Source organism: Camellia sinensis, chromosome 14, assembly GCF_055761805.1.
Source record: "Camellia sinensis isolate YWXY chromosome 14, ASM5576180v1, whole genome shotgun sequence".
Classification (NCBI taxonomy): Eukaryota; Viridiplantae; Streptophyta; class Magnoliopsida; order Ericales; family Theaceae; genus Camellia; species Camellia sinensis.
Window position 1 is genome coordinate 49663177 of NC_138974.1, and position 23064 is coordinate 49686240.

Below are 23064 nucleotides of genomic sequence, written 5' to 3' on the forward strand. Positions count from 1 at the left end.
TCTGTCAGAAGCTCCTGCACTTTGTCGGGGTGCACGCATTCTAAATATGGACCGGAGAGGGACTTTTTATAAAGCCCTCCTTGCGGATCCAAATAGTATCGCAGGGCTTTATTTCACAGCTTGTGTGCTTCTTTTTTGTCCTCTGGGAGTTGTTCAGAAGAGAGGAATGCAACAATGGAGTCCATCCAGCTTGGTGCGGATTCTATAACGTTGACATGGATTTCCTCCGAAAGGCCAATACTTGGCTCCGGGATGAAACCTACTTCGATGGTCCGTTTGATCTCAAAATTGATGGCGGAGGCTAGGCACGCCAAGGCATCCGCGTGTGTGTTCTGGTCGCGTGTAGGCCGCCATACGGTCGTTTCTTGCCGCGTACTCCCCTTTTAGCTGACTGATTACAAATTTTGAATCACAAAACACAAGCAGACGCCGAGCACCGAGAAGGTGCGCATTCCGTAGACCGACTAGAAGGGCTTCGTATTCGGCTTCGTTATTTGATGCTTCGAAGCCAAGCTTGACGGCCTGCTCAATTACTGCGCCGTCTGGAGACATGATCACAACTCTGGCGCCGCTGCCCCTTTGGTTAGACGATCCATCATAGTATAATTGCCAAATATCCTCGACATAAATTCTCCAGTTCGGCTTTGGTCGAACTTCAGCCTTTGGTCGAACTTCGTCAGGTTTGAGGTTGGCAAGCTCGCCGGTGAATTCGACAACAAAGTCGGCCAGCACCTGCCCCTTGATTGCGGTTTTAGGTAAAAACTGAATATTGTATTGGCCGAGTTCAAGAGCCCATTTTGAAACACGTCCTGATGCTTCTGCACTCCGTAGTACTGATCGGAGGGGATAATCTATTAGCACCCCAATGCTATGTCCCTGGAAGTAATGCATCAGTTTTCTTGCAGCCATGACTAGGGCTAAGATGAGTTTTTTCAGCGGAAGGTAGCGTGTTTCGGCATCAACCATTGCCTTGCTCACATAATACACTGGTCGTTGCTCCCCCTCCTCCTCTTTTAGCAGTATGGCACTGACGGCCCTATCGGAAACTGCCAGATATAGAATGAGCGGGTCACCAGCGACGGGTGTTGTCAAGAGAGGTACTGAGCGGAGGTAGGTCATGAGTTCGTTGAAAGCTGTTTCGCATTCCGTGGACCATTCAAAAGCCTTACCCTGCCGTAGTGTCTGAAAGAATTGTCGGCAGCGATCTGTAGACCGGCTAATGAACCTGTTGAGTGCAGCGGCCATCCCCATCAACTTTTGGACTTCTTTTGCTGAACGGGGGGAGCCGAGTTCCAAGATTGCTGTGACTTGCCTCGAGTTGGCTTCGATTCCTCGGTGATTGACGATGTAACCCAGGAATTTGCCAGAGCCAATTCCGAATGCACACTTGGAAGCGTTCAGTTTCATTCTGTATTTGCGTAAGATGCTGAATGTCTTTTCTAGATCGGCTATATAATTCTGTTCTTCTTTGGACTTGACCACCATATCGTCGATGTATACTTCCATAGTGTGGCCGAGTTGCTCTTTGAACATGGCGGTGACCAGTCTTTGGTAGGTTGCCCCTGCATTCTTTAGCCCGAAAGGCATAACTTTGTGGCAGTAGGTTCCTCTTGGGGTAAGGAATGCGGTTTTGTCTTGGTCATCTGGATGCATGGCGATTTGATGGTAGCCTCAGTAAGCATCGAGGAAGCTCATGCGTTGATGGCGTGCCGTCGCATTGACAAGCTGGTCGATTCTGGGTAGAGGAAAACAGTCTTTGGGGCAAGCTTTGTTCAGATCCGTGAAATCGACGCACACTCGCCAAGTCCTATTTTTCTTCTTCACCACCATTGTATTGGAGAGCCACATAGGGTAAGTGACTTCTCTAATTGCCCCGGCGTCAAGCAGTCTGTCTACCTCCTCAACAACGGCGACAGTGTGCTCCGCGGCTGACCGTCGGCCTTTCTGAATGATCGGCTTACATTTGGGATCAACATTCAGATGGTGCTGTGAGACTGACGGGTCTATTCCTGGCATTTCGTACGGAGTCCACGTAAAGACATCGAGGTTGTTGAGCAAGAAAGAGATCAGCTGCTACCTGTCGGCCTGATTCAGAGAAACGCCGACCATGAAGAACTTTTCTGGGCTTCCATCAATGTCAACTCGGTCTAAACCTTCCGTGGCCTTCTCATTTGGATGCCGCCCAACGTCATCAAGGATCTCCCGATTCGGCACCTCAATGGAGTTTACTTGCAGTTCCTTTGGCATTTTGGCGGCAAGGAGATAACATGCTTTTGCCGATTTCTGGGAGCCGCGGATTTGCTCAATGTCGTGTTCTGTTAGGAAACGTAGCAGTTGATGATATGTGCTTGGGACGACCTTCAAGGTATGCAACCATGATCGCCCCATGATGAGATTGTACGGCGATGGCAGCCTGACGACCAAGAATTCCACATCCACCATTCTGGAACCTGCCCGAACGGGTAAGCTGATCTTTCCCAATGGGTACTCTGGATTGGCATTGAAGCCGAATAGTGGATAAGGAGCCGGAGTCAGGTCTGACTCGTTGAATCCGAGTTTGATGAAGGTTTTATAATACATAACTTCCGAAGTACTGCCCTGGTCGATAAGAATGCGTTCGACGATGAACCAGTTTACGCATAGCTCAACAACCAATGGATCGATGTGAGGGAGTATTAAGCCGATCAAATCAGAGTCGTCAAAGGTGATACTTGGCGTTTCTTAGAGCCGCTTTGCTGGCGTGAGTTGCTACTGGGGGCCTAGATGGGATTGGATCGCATGCACGGCCGGGGCTGCTGGCAGGCTATATATCATGTGGATGGTGTCAAGCGGAAATGCATCCTTCGGAAGGGGAGGTGTTTTGGTTGCACTCCTCCGGATGCATTGTTGGAGACGTTCGTCCTTTGCCAACTCCTTAAGATGATCTGTTGAGGCATAGTGGCAGTCAGTTTCTTGCTGTCGGGCTCGAGATCGCCGATCATCTGCCCTCGGGGGTCGTTCATAAGCCTAGCGCAATGTTTGTTTGGATTTTGCTATTTTCGAGGCCAGATCGCGACGAAGGCGTTCGTTCTCAGCGATGATGTCGTCCAACCTCTGTTTGGTTTGCCTAGCTTGTGCCATGGTCGCTTGTATCGTCTTTTGCGTTGGGTTTGAAGATGGGGAGAGGTCCAAGGCAAGTCTTCCTGCAATGGTTTTTGGTCCAAGCGAGTTTGCTGGAGTGAGGTCATCTCTCTATGTGGTCTCGTTAATGGCTATCGGAGGATCTTCAGTCACGCCTGCCATGGATGTATTTGAGTATTTCCACAGACGGCGCCAGTTGTGGAAAAGTGGTTTGGAAATACTCTTTAGATCTTGGGAGACGCTAATGATCCTCAGCTAGTCACCTGAAAAGATACAAACACTCTGGTCGGGGGTGTCGGAATTAGCACTCCGACGGACAAGTTAGTTCAGACACTCAAGACAGCTTGTTTACTAAGTTAAGTGAAGTGATTCTTACATACCTTGTATTTATACTTGCTTTTTGGATCTCGGGGCCTGAGCCTGCTTTTATCCCATTTCCCTTTTATTTATTCGGAGCTACTGATCTCCGGCTATTTGGCCTTACTAACGTATTCGGCATCCTAGTCACGCAATATGGAGCCGAATAATATCTGATTTCTGGGGTATGTACCTTTCGACTATTCTATTTATTCGGCTCTCACAAGTTTAAATTGACAAAATTAAAAATGTAAATTTTATTTTATTATAAAGGTCAAATTGTAAAAAATTTTATAATAATTTTTATAAAAATAAATATTTTGAATTTGGATCCTCCAATCTGCAGCCTAAGAATTGAATAGCAGGAAAGCCAAGTCTATACCTATTTTGGAAAGTAGATTAACAGTTCAGCTTTTAACTTTTTCTTTAAAAAAAATGTGTAAAAAAGGTAAAAAAATAATGTCCTCCAAAAAATTAAAAAGCTAACTTCTAACCCAATTGACAAAATAGACATATTTATACATCTGTATCTATTATATTATATAAATCAAATGGTTAAGACTTTTTTAGAGTTAAAAGTCACAATCTATTTTTATCATATATTTTTAATCATTACTACACTCAATATACACACATCACTTTGTGATTAGATCAAAATTCAAATTAAATTTAAATTCTCACCATTATTGCCAAAAATATATTAATATGGAGCAACACAATGTATAAATTTTGCAGAAAACACACATCATCAAATACCTTAATTAACTTAATGCAGTACACAACACATTCATACCCTCTTCTTTAATTACATTAAAAAAATAAAAGCAACCAAACTAATTCCACATATTATGACATTTTAGAACTCCACTAATGCAGTACACAACACATTCATACCCTCTTCTTTAATTACATTAAAAAAATAAAAACAACCAAACTAATTCCACATATTATGATATTTTAGAACTCCACTATGATTTTCCCTGTAGCATGACCATCCATAATCTTAGCCCAAGCCTCTTCAGCCTTACTCAGATGATACTTCGAGTCTATCACTGTCTTAAGCTTCCCTTCCTTCACCAACTTCACCAGATACTCGAGGTTCTGAGCTTTGGGTACTAAAAGCAGTGGCACAAGCTGCTTCTTAGAGAATGTGAGTTTCTTCATTGCAAAAGTCATCATGGCACTCGGACTGGGAGTCAAATCAATTACCTTCCCATTTGTGCTCAGACTAGGCTCGAAAGTAGACCAAGGAAAGCCCATGGCGCAGTGGATGACAGCATCATATTTCTTGCCCGATGGGCTCTTCAGAGCTTGCCCCTCAGGTGTTTTGTAGTCGATTACCTCATCAGCACCCAAGCTCTTCACGAAACCGATGTTGCGGGCCCCACAAGTGGCCGTCACATGCGTGTTTCCGAGCTTTGCGAGTTGAACCGCATAGTGACCAACGCCGCCAGAAGCAGCCGTGATCAGAATATTTTTTGTCGGGCCAGTTCCGTCGAGCTTGACCCCTGCTGGTTGGGTAAGGGCCTGGTGAGCTGTAAGAGCAGCAACAGGTAAGCTCGCGACTTCTGCTGCTGATACCTCAGGTGGCTTTGGAACTGTCAGAGTCTCGCTAGCCACGGCAAACTCAGCTAGTCCACCTCCACTCTGCGCTTCAGTTCCATGAACAATCAGAAACAAAAATGGGGCGAATTAACCCCTTAAATCCTAAGGGATATTTTTATATCAAATCTTAGTATTCTCTCTCTATAATATATTCAGGAGACCAAGATTAATATATAAGAGGAAGACAATGTCAAAATAACAAGGGAAAACACTTTAAAAAGCAGTATAAATTACATGGACATATCACTTCAACACCCTCAACTTTAAAACCGTAAATTTAGACCCCTCAACTATAAAAAACCGTAAAAATGACTTCCTTCTGGAGGGGTGAAAGTGACAGAATTTTAAGGTAATATACGGTTTTGAAGTAGAGAGGGACAAAGTGATATTCAATGATAAACATTATCCTTTCCCTAAGGCTTTGCTTGGCTAGAATGAAAACACACTAGAGAATGAAAGTACAGGTGAATGAACGAAAAGTGAAAAGAAAAATGACTTTACGATATGTATTTAGTTGGGTAGAAGTCTTTATAGAAAACTAAAAGAAATAAGATTTTATTTTTTCAATGGTAGGAAAGTTAAAAAGAAAATGAATTTAGTTTGTCCAAACTAGAGTCCTAATTTCTCAAATGTTTTTCCCCTTCTTGCAAACCAAAGTAATATATATACCTATGCTTTCAAGTTTCAAGCACTCTCTGCATAATCAAAGGGGCCTAAAGATTTTGGACCTGTTTAGGTCTCCTTGAAGGTTTGCCATCCATATTGTAACAGATGCATATGGAAAATGTTTCTAAAATGTCCTTCAATTTCTGCACTGAAATATAATTCTCTTCTGGAACGCATACAATGTTTTCAGTGGCAAAAACACAAGGCAAGGATATCTATGCCCAACAAGGGGCAAAATCTAGACAACCAAGAAACAGGAGAAATTTTAGAATCAAGTTACCTCATGATTAAAGCATAAAGATGGTGACAAAAAGAAAAACAAAACTATTAAGAACCTCAGGCTCATAAGGCAATTGCCCAATAACACTTAGGCCCAGTTTTTGGGTAAGTTCATGATGTTAAAGTGCAAAGCTTCAAGGTAAACCGCCTCACCCAGAGGGGAGCCTAAAAAAGGACTTGTGAGCCTAAAAAGTATTTATTTAATGATGTTATATTCTCCTTGTGAAACAAACAAGTTGTGATCATGCAAAGCTTTTTAACTACAAGTTTGACTATGCGGCTTTGTCTAACAGTGAAGAGACACGTAACAAATACTAAATAGAAAGGTGAACAGAACATGGCATAAATGACACTTACAAAATGACTAAGCACAGCTACAACTTTGTCACCAGCTTTAAATTTTGTGACTCCAGATCCAACCTCCACTACTTCTCCTGCTATATCAGTTGCTGTTAACCACGAGAAAGAAAGAAAAAGAAGAAAAAAAATCAGCCAGAAAGTAACCTGCAATTCTTCGAAGGTTTACATTATAAATTCCCTAGGCTATAAATAATACATTACACTTGAATGCAAGAAAACTCCTTCAGATGTAAGACATGTACTGGCCAACAAAACACAGTTAAATCAGGGGAAAAGAGAGTTTTCAATTCCATGTAGAATTAAAAGAGTCATGAATCAATCACATGTGACATGGGTATTAAATAGGAGAGAAAGCTTCTATGAAGAATGGACACTCCAAAATCAGTGCCGTGGCGGTGTCCGACACGGGGACACGACGGAGACATGTACGTGGCGTGTCCCTTTAATTTAATTATTTTTTTTGTAGGGGACACAACGGGGACACACGTGTCCATATGGGGACACGACATTGGACACGGCGGGGTATTTTTTTTTTTATTTTTTCTTTTGGCTCTCTTGTTTAGTGCTTTTATGAAGAATATTGTTGGATATTGAATGTTTTCTACTTTTCGTCTTAGTTCTTGTTATCGTTTATTATGACTTTTTTGTGAATGGATGATCTATTAATTTGTTTAAATGTAGTGGTTATATTTATTGAATTAATGTTACTATGTTAGTGTTTGTTAATTTTGATTTAGGATGAATGTAATATGAATCTACATAACACATAAAAATATATAAAAATAAATAAAATAAAATTCGCCGTATCCCCCGCCGTGTCCATGTCCCTATTTTTTGAAAATTGTTGTGTCCCGAGTCTGAGTCCGTGTCCGTGCTTCATAGGAAAACTTTCGGATTATTTGTGAACTACTGAATTTGTAACAATTCTAGAAGTTTTTAATATTCCCTTCCAGTTAAAAATTTCATTGCTTTCCCCTATTCATTTCAATCCAGAAATTTCCCCCAATCATGGTGATTCCAAGAGGACAACCGTGTGGAGAATCTGGTGATCATTTCAAGGATACAAAAAATCATGTGGATGTGAGAATATTTTGTGTAACTTACAACTATTATGTAAATATGTAATTATGAAATGCTATGTAAATATGGAATTAGGTTTGTATTTCCTATTCTAGATTAGAGTTAGGATTCCTATAAATATTAGTTGTAATCTTTGTATTATTTACAAGTTGACTATACAATTCATTCAGAAATACTTACATTGTATCAGAGCTTGGTTTGAAACCCTAGCTTGCAGAGTCGAAACCCTAGTAGCCGTGACCCCTCTGTTCAGCCGTAGCCTCTTTGTTTAGTCGCAACCTATCGGCTGTAAATCGCGATCAATCATCGCGCCTGCTTTATCGTGTCTCTCTCAGTCCTTGTTGGCTTCGTCTCGGTTCATCACCGCGACTCCTTCTCGCGATTATCTGACTCTGGTTCTCTCTCTCTCTCTCTCTCTGTGGCTCTCTCTCGGCTCATCTCGGTTCATCATCGCGACTCTCTCTCGTTACTCTGGTTCTCTCTATCTCTGTCTCTGTGATTTGTTATCAATGCTATTAAAACCCTTATTTTTGTTTGGCCTATTTATTAAGTTATTAGTATACTTGGCTCACTTATTAAGTTATTAGTATACTTTGACCCATTAATCTTTAGTTTATTACAATGACGGATACCAAAATTCAGGCCATCAGATGTAAATTCACTGGTGCCAATTATGCTTATTAGGCTAGTGTTATGAAGAATTTCCTTCTTGGTCAGAAAAAATGGGGCTATGTTTCTGGTTCTGTTCCTCGTCTATTGGACTCGAAACAAGAAGGATATCTAACTTCCTGTGACACTTGGGATTATGATACTACCCAAGTTCTGACCTGGTTTCATAATTCTATAGATGACCGTATTTGAATGATGTTTTCCAAATATAGTACTGCTAAGGAGGTGTGGGACTATTTATTGGATGCGTATCAATAGTCTAACTTTGCCAAACGATATGAGTTGGAAACAACGATTCAGAGTACTCGTCAGCGGGATCAATCTATTCAGGACTTCTACATTGAGATGACAGGTCTCTGGGATCAGTTGGCTCTCATGGAACCATCTAGTCTTAAGGCACTAAACGCTTATGTTGAGTTTCGATAGCAAGGTCGCTTAGTACAGTTCTTAACGGCTCTCTCCCCTCAGTATGAGGCTATCCGTGATGGCATCCTTCATTGGTCTCCTCTCCCCTCTGTAGATGCTATTGTTTGTGACCTCCTCTTCGAGGAAACCCATCTTAAGACGGCCAGTCAGACTCTATCTCCTTCAGTTTTCTTAGCATAGCCACCCCTATTGGCGACTCCATCTGCCTCTCAGCCTTAGTCTTCTGCCAAGGTCAAAATGGGGCCCTTAGCATCAGACGAGTGTGCTTTCTGCCATAAAAAAGGTCATTGGAAGTACAATTGTCCCAAGAAGAGCCGTCAGTCTGCTCAGCCGTCTCAGCAACAATTTCGAGGTCCTACTCCGAGTACTTTTTGCCCTCCTGCTGCTTATACTGCATCTGCTCCGGCTTTTAATCCTGACTTGGCTTCCTCGAGTGCCCAGATTGTCCAGCATCAGTATCTCTAGTCCACCTCTCAGTCATTTTCCTTTGCCTCTACTCTCACCTCTCTTCATTTAGGTTTGCTTGGATCCTCTTTAGGTATTTCTTCCTCTGTTTGGCTTTTTAATTCTGGTGCCTCTCATCATATGACTCCTTACCTTTCCTTACTCCAAAACTATATCCCCCCTCCCGTTCCTATTACTATTAATACTGCTAATGGGTCTGGTATGTTTGTCCTATCTATTGGGTCTATTTTACCCTCTATCCTGTCTACTGTTACTATTCCCTCTGTTCTTTATGTTCCTCAATTGTCAGTTAGCTTGCTTTCTATCAGTCAGCTTGATACTTCTGGTTTTGATGTTATATTTTCTTCTTCTGTCTGTTGTGTGTAGGATCGGGTGTCCAAGAGGCAGATTGGGACCGGCCGTAAAGTTGGAGATCTCTATGTAATGGAAAGCCTACATCTTCCTCTGTTTACCTCCCCTGTTGCCGTTTCATCTTTTCAGTTAGATTCTCAGTCGAGTCAGTTTTATTTATGGCATTCTCGTTTAGGTCATTTGTCTGTTGACCGCTTGCGGTCTTTATCCCAATTAGAATTGTTAGGTAAAGTTTCTCCTAGTCAAATTAATGAGTGTGGAGGATGTAAACTTGCTAAAATGACAGCTTTACCTTTTAATAACAATACTACTATTTTTGTTTCCCCTTTTTCTCTTGTCCATACTGATGTCTGGGGCCTTTCTCCTGTTCTAACTAAAGGGGGTTCTGCGTACTATGTGTCATTTGTTGATGATTGTACCCGCTATACCTGGGTTTATCTTATGGCTCATAAATCTGACTTCTACCAAATATATTGTACCTTTCAGTCTATGATCACTAAATAGTTTGAGGCCACAATTAAAATACTCTAATCTAACTTGGGTAGGGAATACTTTAAAATTGAATTCTATGAGTATTTGGCCAACTTAGGCACCATTCACCAAACCTCTTGTACTGATATCCCTGCCCAAAATGGTTGTGCTAAGCGTGAACACTGTCATCTCCTTGAGACAACTTGATCTCTCATTCTCTCTGCCTCTGTTTCGGCACCATTCTGGGGTGAGGCCGTTTTTACCGCTGCTTTTCCTTAATCGCATGCTGACTCCCCTACTCTCCAGTCAATCTCCTTATAAGGCTCTGTATTCTCAACCTTCCACTTATTCCCTCCTGCGTGTCTTTGGGTCTGCTTGTTTTGTCCTCCTTCCCCCTAAAGATCGAACCAAACTCAGTGCCCGGTCTGTTTTGTGCGTCTTTTTGGGCTACAGTCTTACTCAGAAAGGCTACCGCTATTACGACCCCGTCTCTCGTCGCCTCTATGTTTCCCGTTATGTTGCCTTTCTCGAACGTCTGTCTTACTTTCAGCTTCCCTCTTTCACTGCTTCCGTTTCCAAAGAGGATTTGGTTCACATTGACCTTTTTCCTTCTAAGGTCTCATCAGATGAGTATGTCGCCAATGTTCCTCCTAAGGCCATTCCTACTTCTCCCTCTATATCACCTATGGCTCCTTCTTCTCCTTCGGCTGCTTCTTCCCCTCCGTTGTTGGTCTATTCTCGTCGCAAGACTCCCCTATCACCAGTTGTCTCTACTCCTGTTGCTGTTCCTTTTGCTTCTAACGACTCTGATCCTGTTGCACACTGCTATCCTCCTCGTGAGCATCGTCCTCCAAACAAGTTGGGTTGGTCTAATGCATGTTTTTCTGCTTCCTATCATACTTTTTTTGTCTATTATTCACTCTTTTTTAGAAACTCAGTCTTATAAGGATGTCTGTCAGGATCCTCATTGGGTTCAAGCTATGGAGGATGAGTTGTCTGCTTTACAGAAAACTAGTACTTGGGAGTTGGTTCCTTTGCCTGCTGGTAAGAATCTAGTTGGTTGCAAATGGATCTACAAAGTCAAGACTCATTCTGATGGTTCTCTTGAGCGCTACAAAGCTTGTCTGGTTGCCAAAGATTTCTCACAGGAGTATGGTATTGATTATGAGGAGACATTCGCTCTTGTTGCCAAGATGACTACTGTCTGTTCTTTGATCTATGTCGCTGCTGTTCGTTCTTGGCCTCTTTATCAAATAGATGTTAAGAATGCTTTTCTTAATGGCTATGTCACTGAGGAAGTTTATATGCGTCCTCCCCCTGGCCTTCACCATTTCTCTAGATAGGTTTGTCGCATTCGGTGTGCTCTGTATGGTCTAAAACAATCTCTTTGTGCTTCGTATGATCGCTTTCAAAATGCTATTACTGAGCTTGGGTTTCATCCTTTTGCTTTCAACTATGCTTTGTTTTTGAGACATACCTCGGCTGGTTTTGTTGCTCTCCTACTCTATGTGGATGATATGATCATCACTGGCTCTGACTCTTCTGCTATCTCTGAGGTCAAGCAACATCTCTTTCGCACATTTGAAATGAAGGATCTGGGTTTATTGCGGTATTTTCTTGGTATTGAGGTTGCCTTTTCTCCAAAGGGCTACTTTCTGTCTCAAGCCAAGTATCCTAATAAAGTTATTCACCGTGCTTGTCTTACTGATACTAAGGTTTCTAATACACCTATTGAGCTTAATGTGAAGCTCAACTCTACTGATGGTGTCTCTCTACATGATCCCACGATCTATCGCAAGCTTGTGAGTTGTTTAATTTATTTGACTGTCACTCGCCCTGATCTTGCTTATGCTATTCATGTGGTTAGTCAGTTCGTTTTTGCTCCTTGCTCTACTCATTGGGCTGTTTTGGTTCGCATTCTTCGCTATCTCCAGGGTACCATCTTTCAGGATTTATTATTGTCCTCTACTTCCTCTTTAGACTTGGTGGCCTATGCTAATGCTGATTGGGCTGGTGATGTTTGTAAAAATTTATGTATTATTGATTGATATTGATATCTGATTGTTGTGCTGTTGATATTACAAGGCTTCCTATTATATAGGAGAGGATTTGGGAGTAGGTGAGTGTGTGTGGTAGGTGTAGGAAAGTAGGTGAAGTAGGTGAGTGTGTGTGGTAGTGGAGGTGGTAGGTGGAGTGGGTTATGGTAAATTCTAACAGCCCCCCGCAAACTCAAGGAGGATAGAAACTAACCAACTTGAGTTTGAAGAGAGGAACAAAACAAGAAAATACATAAAAATAAAAAAGGATAGGAGACATTGGATGGTCGTGTCAGACCATTGGTGAAGACACTGGATGGTGGTGTCATAACGTTGTAGAAGACAGTTTATGGGGTCATGTCAGACCGTTGTAGAAGACAGGTTATGGGGTCATGTCGGACCGTTGTAGCAGACAATGTTGTGACAGTTGTTGTGACAGTTTACGGAGTCTTGCTGGACCCTTGTAGAAACTAACCGGAATCAATGTCGGGACAGTTTACAGAGTCTTGTCGGACCCTTGTAGAAACTAACCGGAATCTATGTCGGGACAGTTTACAGAGTCTTGTCGGACCCTTGTAGAAACTAACCGGAATCAATGTCGGGACAGTTTACAGAGTCTTGGCGGACCCTTGGAAAAGTGGCACCCTCAAAAGGTGTGCCCAATTTTGTCAAAAGGCGTGCCATCAAAAGGCGTTCCCAATTCATCAAAAGGTGTGCCGGACATGATGGCGAGGCACGTGGGCGCCTTGGCTTGCGTGCCCGTTTGTCGGCTGGTGGTAAGAGGCGCGCGATGCGCGTGGCTGCCTCGGCTATAAGACAGAGGCTGAGGCTGAGGCTGAGGCAAAAAACCTGCGAGAGATATTCTGAGAGAGATTTCTGAGAGAGATTCTGTAACACTCTGTTTTCTGAGAGAGAATTCTGAGAGAGATACTGTGTAACACTCTGGTGCCTAGAAAATGGCTTCATCGTCTTCCCGCGGGCTGCTCACCCTCTTTCCCGACCTCAACGAGTCAACGAGAGAGAGAACTGGTGCGGTGGCACTGGAAACTCAACCAAGCGCCCCGGAGTTTGCTCCGTTGAACTTTCCGATGCGGTCGGTGGAGCAAAGAATGGCAGTGCAGTCAGATGTGGAGGCCAATCAGTATACTTTGAAGGCATGTGTGGAAAGCATGACGGCGGTCACAAATTTGTCGAACCGGCTGCAGAGTAGGACAAATGAGGTGCAGCATGTAAACGCCCAACTGGCTCTGCTCCAACGCATGTATAAGGATGCGCGAGCAGAGATAAGTGTGCTAAAGGCGGAAAACAAGGAGCTGAAGCGGAAGGCCACCGTGATGTTCCGATTTGGAGGGCTGCCATATGCTGCAGTGGAAGAGTATGGGGGAGTGAACGTGCTGGGCGGCGTGGAAAACTCAGATGCAGCACCGTCAAGGACTGTCCAAGACGGAGGCAAGAAGAAGAGACCCGCAGCAGAGTAGAGAAGAAAACCCCACTGTGGGTGTGGGTATTTTTTTTTTTTTTTTTTTTTTTTTAGTGTTGTTGTAAAATGGTGATCGGGGTGAGCCCCAACATGAATAAAATGAGTTTGGTGGGAAAAGCTATATGGTATGAATGGAATTGAAAAAAAAAAAAAAATTAAAAATAAGATGAAAGAAAAATAAAGAAAGAAATAATAAGAAGAAATGTGAAATCAAAATGAAAGATGGGTTCGAGACGGATTTGTGAAAAACAACAATGGTGTTTGGAAATATATATATATATATATTTTTATTTATTTATTTATTTTTGAAGAATAAGAATAATAAAAAATAAAATATGAATGGAGAAAGCATATAGTGGGAAACATGCGGGGGTGGAAAGATGGAACCAAAAAAGTATGAGTGGGAAAAAGTAAAGTGAGAAAAGAGGAGAGAGAGGGAGATTGAGTGGGTGCAGGAGTGGGTTAAAAAAAATAAAAATAAAAAAGGAGGATGGATGATACGGCTGCCAGGCTAGGAGATGATGATGTTGGTTTTAAAAAAAGAAGAGAAAAATAAAAAATCAATCACTGCGCAAAGGGAGAGAGATAGTGGGTTGATTAAAAAAAAAAAAACAAGAATGTGGGTGTATGGTACAGTGAACGAGGGATTCATCTTTCCCTTCTATCCCACTACTCAAGTTCTTTGCACATGGAAGCCAGCCACTTAGTCCAACAGCGGCACTTAAATTGGCTGGGTATGGGCTGCCATTCGCATACTTCCCAAGAGCAAAGCAAGTTGCAGAATAGAGGGCTGTTGCTGCACCCATACTAAAACCTCCAACTGCAAGCTTAATGTCAGTGGGCTCTGTGGATAACAGACTTGCAACATGTGCTGCTGTTGCATCCAAACCCTCTAAATCATCGTGAGCATTTTCCGAAAGGTCGTGTACGTCAAACCAAGCAGTAGAAGGAAAACCACCAAACAAAGATATTGGTTGAGAAGGAGCAGTTGGGCAAATCCATTTAATATTTGGAAGAGGGAGCGTCTCCAGGAGTTGGGACCAGCTGGCACCATTATCGCCGAGGCCGTGCAACCAGACTATAGTGGCCTGGTGTCTGCCTTTGGGCCTGACCACATAGGTCCTCCCAAACTCAAATGCCCTTCTAGCACGTCTCTCACCAGAACCCACGGAAGGGCCACCAAGGCTCATGATAGCTCTGTAAAAAAAAAAGCACTTGAGCACAGCTTGATGAACTAATCACAGTGACTGGAAGAAGTTCCTGAGCGGTTGAGAAACAGAGGAAGTCGGAGACTCCAAGGGAGACAAGCAAGAGGAATGTAAGAAGAAGATGCAGAGGGTCGGAAGGGATGATGCCAACGAAGGTATAAAGAAGGTATGTGTAGAGGTCCAGCGGGCGGCCAAGGCGAGGCTGCCGCCCGCCGGTGAAGCGGAAGTACTAAGTTGTTAACCTTGCTCTGATACCATGTAAAAATTTATGTATTATTGATTGATATTGATATCTGATTGTTGTGCTGTTGATATTACAAGGCTTCCTATTATATAGGAGAGGATTTGGGAGTAGGTGAGTGTGTGTGGTAGGTGTAGGAAAGTAGGTGAAGTAGGTGAGTGTGTGTGGTAGTGGAGGTGGTAGGTGGAGTGGGTTATGGTAAATTCTAACAATGTTAATGATCGCAAGTCTATCTCTAGTTTCTGTGTGTTTCTTGGCGATTCTTTGATCTCTTGGAAAAGCAAGAAACAAATTGTTGTTACTCGCTTTACTGCTGAAGCTGAGTACCGTGCTATGGCTCATGCTACTGCTAAGTTTGTTTGGCTTGGTTGCCTTCTCTCTAATTTGGGTGTCCCTCAGTCTTCTTTGACCTCTCTCTATTGTGACAACTGCAGTGCTATTCAAATTGCTCACAATACTGTTTTCCATGAACGGACGAAACACATTGAGATTGATTGTCACTTTATCCGACAGCATCTGCAGTCTGGCTCTCTCTTGCTTCCTTTCGTCTCCTCGGTTTTGCAACTTGCGGACTTCTTCACCAAGACTCACACTACTGATCGGTTTCAGTTTCTTCTTAGCAAATTCTCAGTATTTTATGCTCAAACACCTTGAGTTTGAGCGGGGGTGTGAGAATATTTTGTGTAACTTACGACTATTATGTAAATATGGAATTAGGTTGCTATGTAATTATGGAATGTTACGTAAATATCGAATTAGGTTTGTATTTCCTATTCTAGATTAGGGTTAGGATTCCTATAAATATTGGTTATAATCTTTATATTATTTACAAGAATCAATATTTTGAGGGAAATATCTGTTATAATAGTTTAACAGAGCTGGTTTGAATGTTAGACTGAAAATACTACAAAGATAAATTTAAACTCACCTCCCTACTTAGGAACATTATGTCAATTCAACTCGGAGATAGCACTATACTTAACAATCAATGTGTTAGGTTTTTGTAATTGGCAATCCCGTTTGACAAAATTCCTTTCAGTTGTAATTTTATTAGATCTTTTATTTCAGTGAGGCTATGAGTATTTAGATGTGAATCCAACTCGAATTGTGCCTATGCAGAGGAATTTGTGATCTTAATTCTATCATGTTTGCCACTCCGTTGACTATGTTGGGGATCGAGCTGCCTGGTCAGCTCGTGGGGGTTCCAGGGGGCAGCGCCCGGGCGGCGTTGAGGGGCAAAAAGCAAAATTGCAGTCGAAGTTGTTTGACCACTGGAGCGACCATTCCTGCATTCGAGCGAAGATCGCGACCTTTCAGAAGTTTCACTTGTCAGCAAAAGTACTGAGAGTTATATTTTTATGCTTGAGTGGCCTTTCTTACGCTCGAGCGTAGATCCTTGTTCTGAAACACGCATTTTAGTCAAACAGCTCGAGTGGCCATTCCTGCGCTCGAGCGGAGATCGCAATTCTATTTGCTATAAATTTGCAATTAATTCAGTTTCTAGGGAATGGCTTCTAGATTTTCTTCTTGGGTATTAGGGTTTTAATCTGGAGCTTCTTTGCTTGTTTCCTTTGATATTTGTTAGAGTTTATATTATGAGTTGAGTGGATTATATCAAATGGTTTGTTTATTTTGTTTATTAAAAAAAAAAAGAGTTATTCTTCAGTGGATTCCGTGGAATTTGGGCCTGAAACTTTGGTGGATTCCGGAGTGGCTCATCGTTGTGGATTCGATATTAGCGTTATGGATTCAACGTTGAACAAGACAATTCCGAGGTGAAGACAGTGGTGGAAGAGGCACATTGGGGTCGGTTCAATTTAGGCGTGGATTCGCCAAGTAATTGAGAGTACACTTGTGTAATTCCTTTTGTCTTTTTAGTGGATTGTTTTATGGCTTTGACCCGTGGTTTTTATCACAATTAAAGGTGCTCCAATTGTCGTTTTTTCATATTAAAATCGTTGCGTCGATTTGTTTTTGATTGTTTGATTGAGATTGCTATTTACTGGTTAAAATTGATACATAATCACAAATCAATATCTCGGGGATTTTGAATTTTTCACAATGGTATACAAATGTTTCTCCTCAGATAATATAAAGTTTTTATTAATAAGAGCTACGCTTGTATAAAATATTGCTGCCTCTTTTTAGTTTAAATATATATTCAACTAACATCACGCCACATTCAGGTTCCAGCTATGAGGATACAATGAAGAAATCAGATTCTCCATGACAGACATGCAATTAATGCCACAATGAGGGTCCATTTCAGGGGGAAAGACATTCTAATAACACAGAAGAACAAATTATTCGATTTGTAAGAGTGAAGGATAAAAGGTCTCAGATACAATGAAATAACAAATATCCAGCTTTAAAGTTGAGGCAAGACATAATTCAGCTAGGAAAACAAAAGATAGGTATTATGCAAGCTCATAAAAGAAAAAGTAAGAAATAATTCAGGTATGGATTTAGACTACACATCAATGAAGTTACCAGGTATGCAAGGAAATTTGCGAGGAAAAAGAGGACGCAGGATGCCTTTCTGAATTTTCCAATCAACTGGATTTAAGCTTGTTGCTTCCAGTTTTAGCAAAACCTCGCCCTTTTTTGGAGCAGGAACAGGAACTTCGACATGCTGCAAGATGCATCGAGTGCAACTTAAAACCAATTGGAATGGTGGCAAATTCATTACTTACAGTGAATCCTTATTACTTCAGGAAGCATTTATAAGATTAAATAATTATGGATAACGCAACCAGATTTTGACCTCAAACTCTCTTAACTATATTTTGAAATCTTTTGGCTAGTTTAATGGTCTTCTATTTAGACCAGGCTTACTACAAATAAATTCAAACTATTGCACATGAACCCACCTCAGTTTTTACATGTATTATGATCCATGTCTACATACTCAAGCAATTCAACTAACAACAACTAATCTTACTACTAATCAGGTTGCATCCAGTGAAGTAGATTGAACAATTGAAGCTGTGTATAAATAACTACGAAAATCCTATTTTTGGGCAATAAAAAATCCATTCGGTAAAGCATTTGTTGCACACATGTACATATGAAGTTTGGAGTTATTTGCATATTTAATCAATAAACTTGATTACTTGAGTAACTAGAACTCTGTTGACATGGTGATATAGATATAACTTTTAAAAGAAAAGGCTTTATGAGCATTTAGTCACACCTAAATTTTGGATGGTTAGAAGCAAAGTCCCTGTCCAGGTTCAAGCTCCATTCACAATATAGAATTATCTAAAAGGAAATATAAGAGGGCCTTACTAGAACCACATGTTGTTGATCTTTAAAGCAGGTCCTTCACTTATTTAAAATCAACATATTGGGCAGATCATTAAGAAGATTTCGACTCTGGATACAGCATTCTGTGGAATTTATAGGCATTCCCACTAATTATATACTGTGTGTCATCTCTTTCTTGTAACTATCAGGTGAACAAGTTTTCTATAGGATTCTCTGTCTCATAGGGTTTGTAATTCAGTATAATTGCAAGTTTGTGATTGTTATGCTGCCAAATATGTGATTATTCAATTTTACTTAGTATTATGTTGTTTTCAAACATAAATAAATTTATATATATTTGTATGTGTTTCTCAAGTGTCGAGTCCTATATTTTTTTAAAAAGTTACGTGTTCACATCAATATCACATCTGTGCCTGTGCTTAGATAATTAGCAACAATTCCCAATGTAACTATAAATATCAGAAATTTCTCTTGCATAGACAGGTCTGCCATTCTGTAATGATCCGGAAACCTAATTCTTAGGGCAAATCATTGCACTCCATTTTGCTTGGAGCTAAAAGCAAGAGTTTGGTGTGTGTAATATCAATTTTAGCGGAAATCCCAACATCGACATATATTCAACCAAGGAAAATGATTTTTTTTTTCGAATTTTGTCCCCCCTAATCCCCCGAATGTCCAAAATAACGTCATTTTGGGTATTCTTTTTTTTTTCTTCTTCTTCTTCTTCATGTAGGTGCAAGTCTGAGACAGAGGGAGAGGGAGAGGGAGAGAAGAGAGGCCGATCGTCGCAGCACTCCAGTCCAGTCCGATGGCGGCCGATCGTCGCAGCTCGTTGGCCGATCGTCTCCGCCTCGCCTCCGCCCCCTGCCCAGCCCGGTTGATGTTGGCCCCTCCAGTCCAGTCCTTCTTCTTCTTCCTTCTCTTCTTTTTCTTCCTTTTTTGAATTCGGGGGATTCGCGGGGGGAGGGGGGGCTTTCAAGCTCCCTAGCACGACTCATTCAACCAAATTGTACCGATGAAATTTAAAACGACCTCGCTACGTAGCTCGAAAACGGAGAGCCCGAATGGCTCAAATTTTTTTTTATTCTTTTTCCTTCTCCTTCATTCTTTCTCTTCTTCCTTCCCTTTGGGTTTGTTGACTCACAGCCATCTCTCTCTCTCTCTCTCTTTCCTTCTTTCTGTTCTTCCTTCCCTCTCTTTTTCCTTGTGGGTTTGTTGAAAAAGCCACACAGCCCCCCCTCCTCTCTCTCTCTCTCTCTCTCTCTCCTCTCTCTTCTCAAACCCAAGGAAGAAGAAGAAGAAGAGATCAAAAAAATAATGGTTCAACCGAAGATCAAAATCAACACACACAAAATCAACACAGTTTGCAAAATCAAAATAAAAAAAAAAAAATCAAAAAGTTTGCAAAATAACCCAAAAAATCACAATAAAAATAAAAAATCGAAATAAATCAAAACAACCACAGTCGAAGAGTCCGAAGATCAAGCTTCGCCCTCTTCGTCCATGGTGGATCAAGCTTCCCTCTCCGTCCATGGCAGATCAAGCTTCACTGATCTGGAGTTTTGGACCTTGCATCATCGGATTTCAGAAATCGGGATGATTGGAGTAGGAATTGTTTGGAGGGAGAAAGGAGTTTTGGGGGTGATGAATTGCAGATTTGAGAAAGAAGAAGGAAGGCACATCGAAGATGGAGTGAGAAACAGGAAGAGAGAAAGGAGAGACAGAGGGAATGATAGAGAGAGGGTGAAAGAAATGGTAAACACATGAGAGAGAGAGAGAGAGAAAAAAAAAATAGACACTCGACTTTCGAGCTACCACGCATTTCTCAATTTAAAAAACAATAAATCTTCAAACTATGCCTACTCTAACTAATTCATAGATGATAGAACCTCAGTCTATTAATTTCTTCAGTGAAAATAAGGGAAATACTATGGTACACACCTTTATGCTAGGTTTAGTTGGAGAATTTAGGAAGAGATTTGGAAAGGGATAGGAAAAAGATGTGTAAAACTAGGTAAAATTTATGTATATTTTATTCATATTTTACTTACTTTTTTTATTTTCCTTTTCAAATCTCTCCTCAAATTCTCCCACCAAACCTAGCATTAGTATAAAAAAAATGACATAACTTTAATTTTCTGCATCATAACTAAAGAAAAGAAAAAATAATTTAAAGAATTCATGAGTCATAACTAAAATAATAAGATCATAATTAAAGAACAAAATTGGTCGTAAAACTATATCTCCATACAAAAGCCAAGTTTGTTTGGTTTAATTTTCAGTCTGAATAAGGGATGGTTTGAGATGTTCTAAACAAGTGTACTTTTTGATTTTTTATGAAATATGCGTTGGGTATGGGTTGGGTTTGAGGCGATGTCATAGAGAGGTGACATGACTTAAATAAGATGATGTGACTTAAATAGAATAGTGACTTTTTGACTTTTTTAATATATGTCAAACAAGACTTAAATATAAATATTAAAAAATTAATTTGCTCCCAAAAAATACAAGGCCACAGCTTGTTTTTGAATTTTTCATTTTTTTCATCATATTAGGTTTTAGTTTTTTATTTATGACCATGTTAAATATCCACATTTTACATCCACAAATGCATCACAAGACGACAATATTAAATAACTACATTTTACGCCCACAAATACATCACGAGGACGTAGTAGGGTGGTGGTTCCATCATATCATTGAGTGGATAAACAATAAAAAATTCACACTTACCAGTCACATAATGGGTTGAATTGTGGAAGACGATCTAAAATATTTTTCTTTTATTTATTATTTAATTCAGAAAATTAATCCCGGAAACGAAACCAAATCAAGGGCATCTGATCCCCCCACCCACCCACCCACCCACCAAAAAATAAATAAATAAATAAATACAATAAAATAAAATAAAATAAAAATTAAATCCTCGTAATAGAAATTCGTCCCCTTAGATTATAGAACACAAATAAAAGATTTACAGTGAATTGCACATAGCCCACCTCATCTTCGAAAGTTGTGGAATTGAATAATTGCATGAACAATACTAAAAACTCAGATTTAGAAAGGCGAGGAAAGTCAAAACGAAAAAGAAAAGAAAAGAAATAAAATAAAACATACGGAGTTACCTTCAAACCAGCAACTCCTCCTCCATAACAGTCGTACTGAACCGCATTCATGAGCTTCCCTGCCATTTTCTTTCACAAATGCAATTTCTGAAGATTTCGTCAGACAGAGCAAAATATAGCAGTCTAGAGAGAGAGAGAGAGAGAGAGAAAAAGAACAAAACTAAGAATCAAGCAGCGGCAATCTGAGTACAGAAAGTGATATTTTTGGTAGTGTTGTGGACCGTTAGTGCAACTGTTTCATCCACACGTGTCATCATCGTGAGCTTATCTCCTTTGTGAAATTGACGGTTATGGCCCTAATGACTTGCTTGCCAATCTACACCCGCGTAGCGTAGGATTCATTCTAATATATATAATGTTTTTTTTTTTTTAAACTTGATTTAGGAAATTGATTATTTTAGTTAGTTTTTTAATTTTTGAATGAATTACACTGAGATTCTGAGATTTGTTCTAATTATATTTCACTTCTTAACGTTTTGGAAATTACATACTTATTTTTGTAGTTAATAATCTCATTTTATAAATCCCTACTTATATAAAAGGTAACAACTCGTAATAGAAAAATAGATAAAATTACATTAAAAAAAAAGGTAAAACAAAGGAAATGAGAGGGAAAAAAACAGATGAAGTAAAAACAAAGTAAGAAAAGAGAGAGTACATGAATTTAATGTTTTCATTTTGTCTAAATATTTACAATGATAAGGGGTTAGTGTAATTTTTCAAACGTCAGGGAATGATATGTATTACATTCAAACCTCATGAGATGTAAGTATAATTTACCCTTAATAACTATTTTAACTTGAGTAATGTTAGGGATTCTAAATATTTTATCAATATTTTTAATAAATTTCTCACTTGGATATGGAAATGTGATTTACATGGTGTGAGTCACATACCTATGTGGACATTTGATAAAAATATTGATAAAATATTTGGAGTCCTTAACATTTTTTTTTAACTTGGCTAAAAAAAGTTATGTTTGAAAAGGTGATTATTATTATTATTATTATTATTATTATTATTGTAGTTGATTTGATAATTGTGAAAGAAAAAGTGAAATAATTATAATTTGAATGTGATATTTTATTTTATGAATTATTTTAACTTATTTATCTTTATTAATTATTTTAACTAAAAAAAGAGTCATTGGGCCATTGAACGCGATAAGGGGTTGTTTGGGGTATTCTTAGTAAGTGCACTTTTTAAAATTTTTAGACTAAAAAGTTGAGGGAAAAAAAATGATTGCTTGGATTAGCTTTTTGACTTTTTACGAAAAAATATATATTAAAAAATTGTATAAATTAATATGTAGGAGAAGATAAGAACAGTAAGCAGTAGGCCGTACCGTATGGGGGAGACAAGATATGGTTGCCTACTTTTCAGGCATTGCATTGGACGGTGTTGTTCGGTCCGTGGAGGCCATCACAGGTCCTGTTTTTGATAATTTGAACCGTTCAATGTGTAGAACTCGTTGAGTAGTATATGCTTGTAAAAAATCACATTGATAGCTATCTGATCGGATTAGTTTTTTTTCAAACGTTAACTATAACACCATTTATTTTTTTATACAAAATTGATTTAATCATATAGTTAGCGATATCCGATCAATGTGATTTTTTTACAAACATATAGTACTCGACGAGTTCTACATATTGAACGGTTTAGATTATCAAAATGGGACCCTTGATGGGCCCTACGGGCCGAACAACATTGTGTTGTTTGTGCACCTCGCCTGTGCAATTTTTCCAAATCATTTCAGCAACTTAGCAACAGTTTATGGGACGGTTCAAACTGAGTTGTAAAAATTTGTATGTAAAATTATTTATTTATTTTTTTGGTGAATAGTGATAACTTTTTA

The 23064-nt window shown here is 40.0% G+C and overlaps 2 protein-coding genes across 3 annotated transcripts; both read right to left on the minus strand.

The window, feature by feature from the left end:
- Positions 1-4204: 4204 nt before the first annotated feature.
- On the minus strand, positions 4205-21412 carry LOC114263186 (chloroplast envelope quinone oxidoreductase homolog). Of its 2 annotated transcripts, none has more exons than XM_028203692.2 (4): positions 21207-21412; positions 17305-17446; positions 6385-6476; positions 4205-5124 (listed from the first exon to the last, which is right to left on the minus strand). In XM_028203692.2, the coding sequence occupies exons 1-4, from the start codon at positions 21270-21272 to the stop codon at positions 4435-4437; spliced, it is 990 nt and encodes a 329-aa protein (XP_028059493.1). In that variant the 5' UTR covers positions 21273-21412; the 3' UTR covers positions 4205-4434. The 2 variants fall into 2 exon arrangements, with proteins under 2 accessions (XP_028059493.1, XP_082762263.1); XM_082906137.1 differs by having other exon boundaries at positions 6385-6461; positions 21207-21393.
- Positions 13911-14570, minus strand: LOC145807620 (uncharacterized). The gene has a single exon (XM_082906138.1). It carries the CDS (start codon positions 14553-14555, stop codon positions 13926-13928), a length of 630 nt encoding a protein of 209 aa, XP_082762264.1. The 5' UTR covers positions 14556-14570; the 3' UTR covers positions 13911-13925.
- Positions 21413-23064: the final 1652 nt, after the last annotated feature.

Coding starts and splice junctions, on each gene's coding strand:
- LOC114263186 (XM_028203692.2), bottom strand. CDS start 21,272: ATGGCAGGGAAGCTCATGAATGCGGTTCAGTACGACTGTTATGGAGGA. Junction 17,447..21,206: donor GAGGAGTTGCTGGTTTGAAG/GTAACTCCGTAT, acceptor TGCATCTTGCAG/CATGTCGAAGTTCCTGTTCC. Junction 6,477..17,304: donor CAAATTTCCTTGCATACCTG/GTAACTTCATTG, acceptor CGTGGTTAACAG/CAACTGATATAGCAGGAGAA.
- LOC145807620 (XM_082906138.1), bottom strand. CDS start 14,555: ATGAGCCTTGGTGGCCCTTCCGTGGGTTCTGGTGAGAGACGTGCTAGA.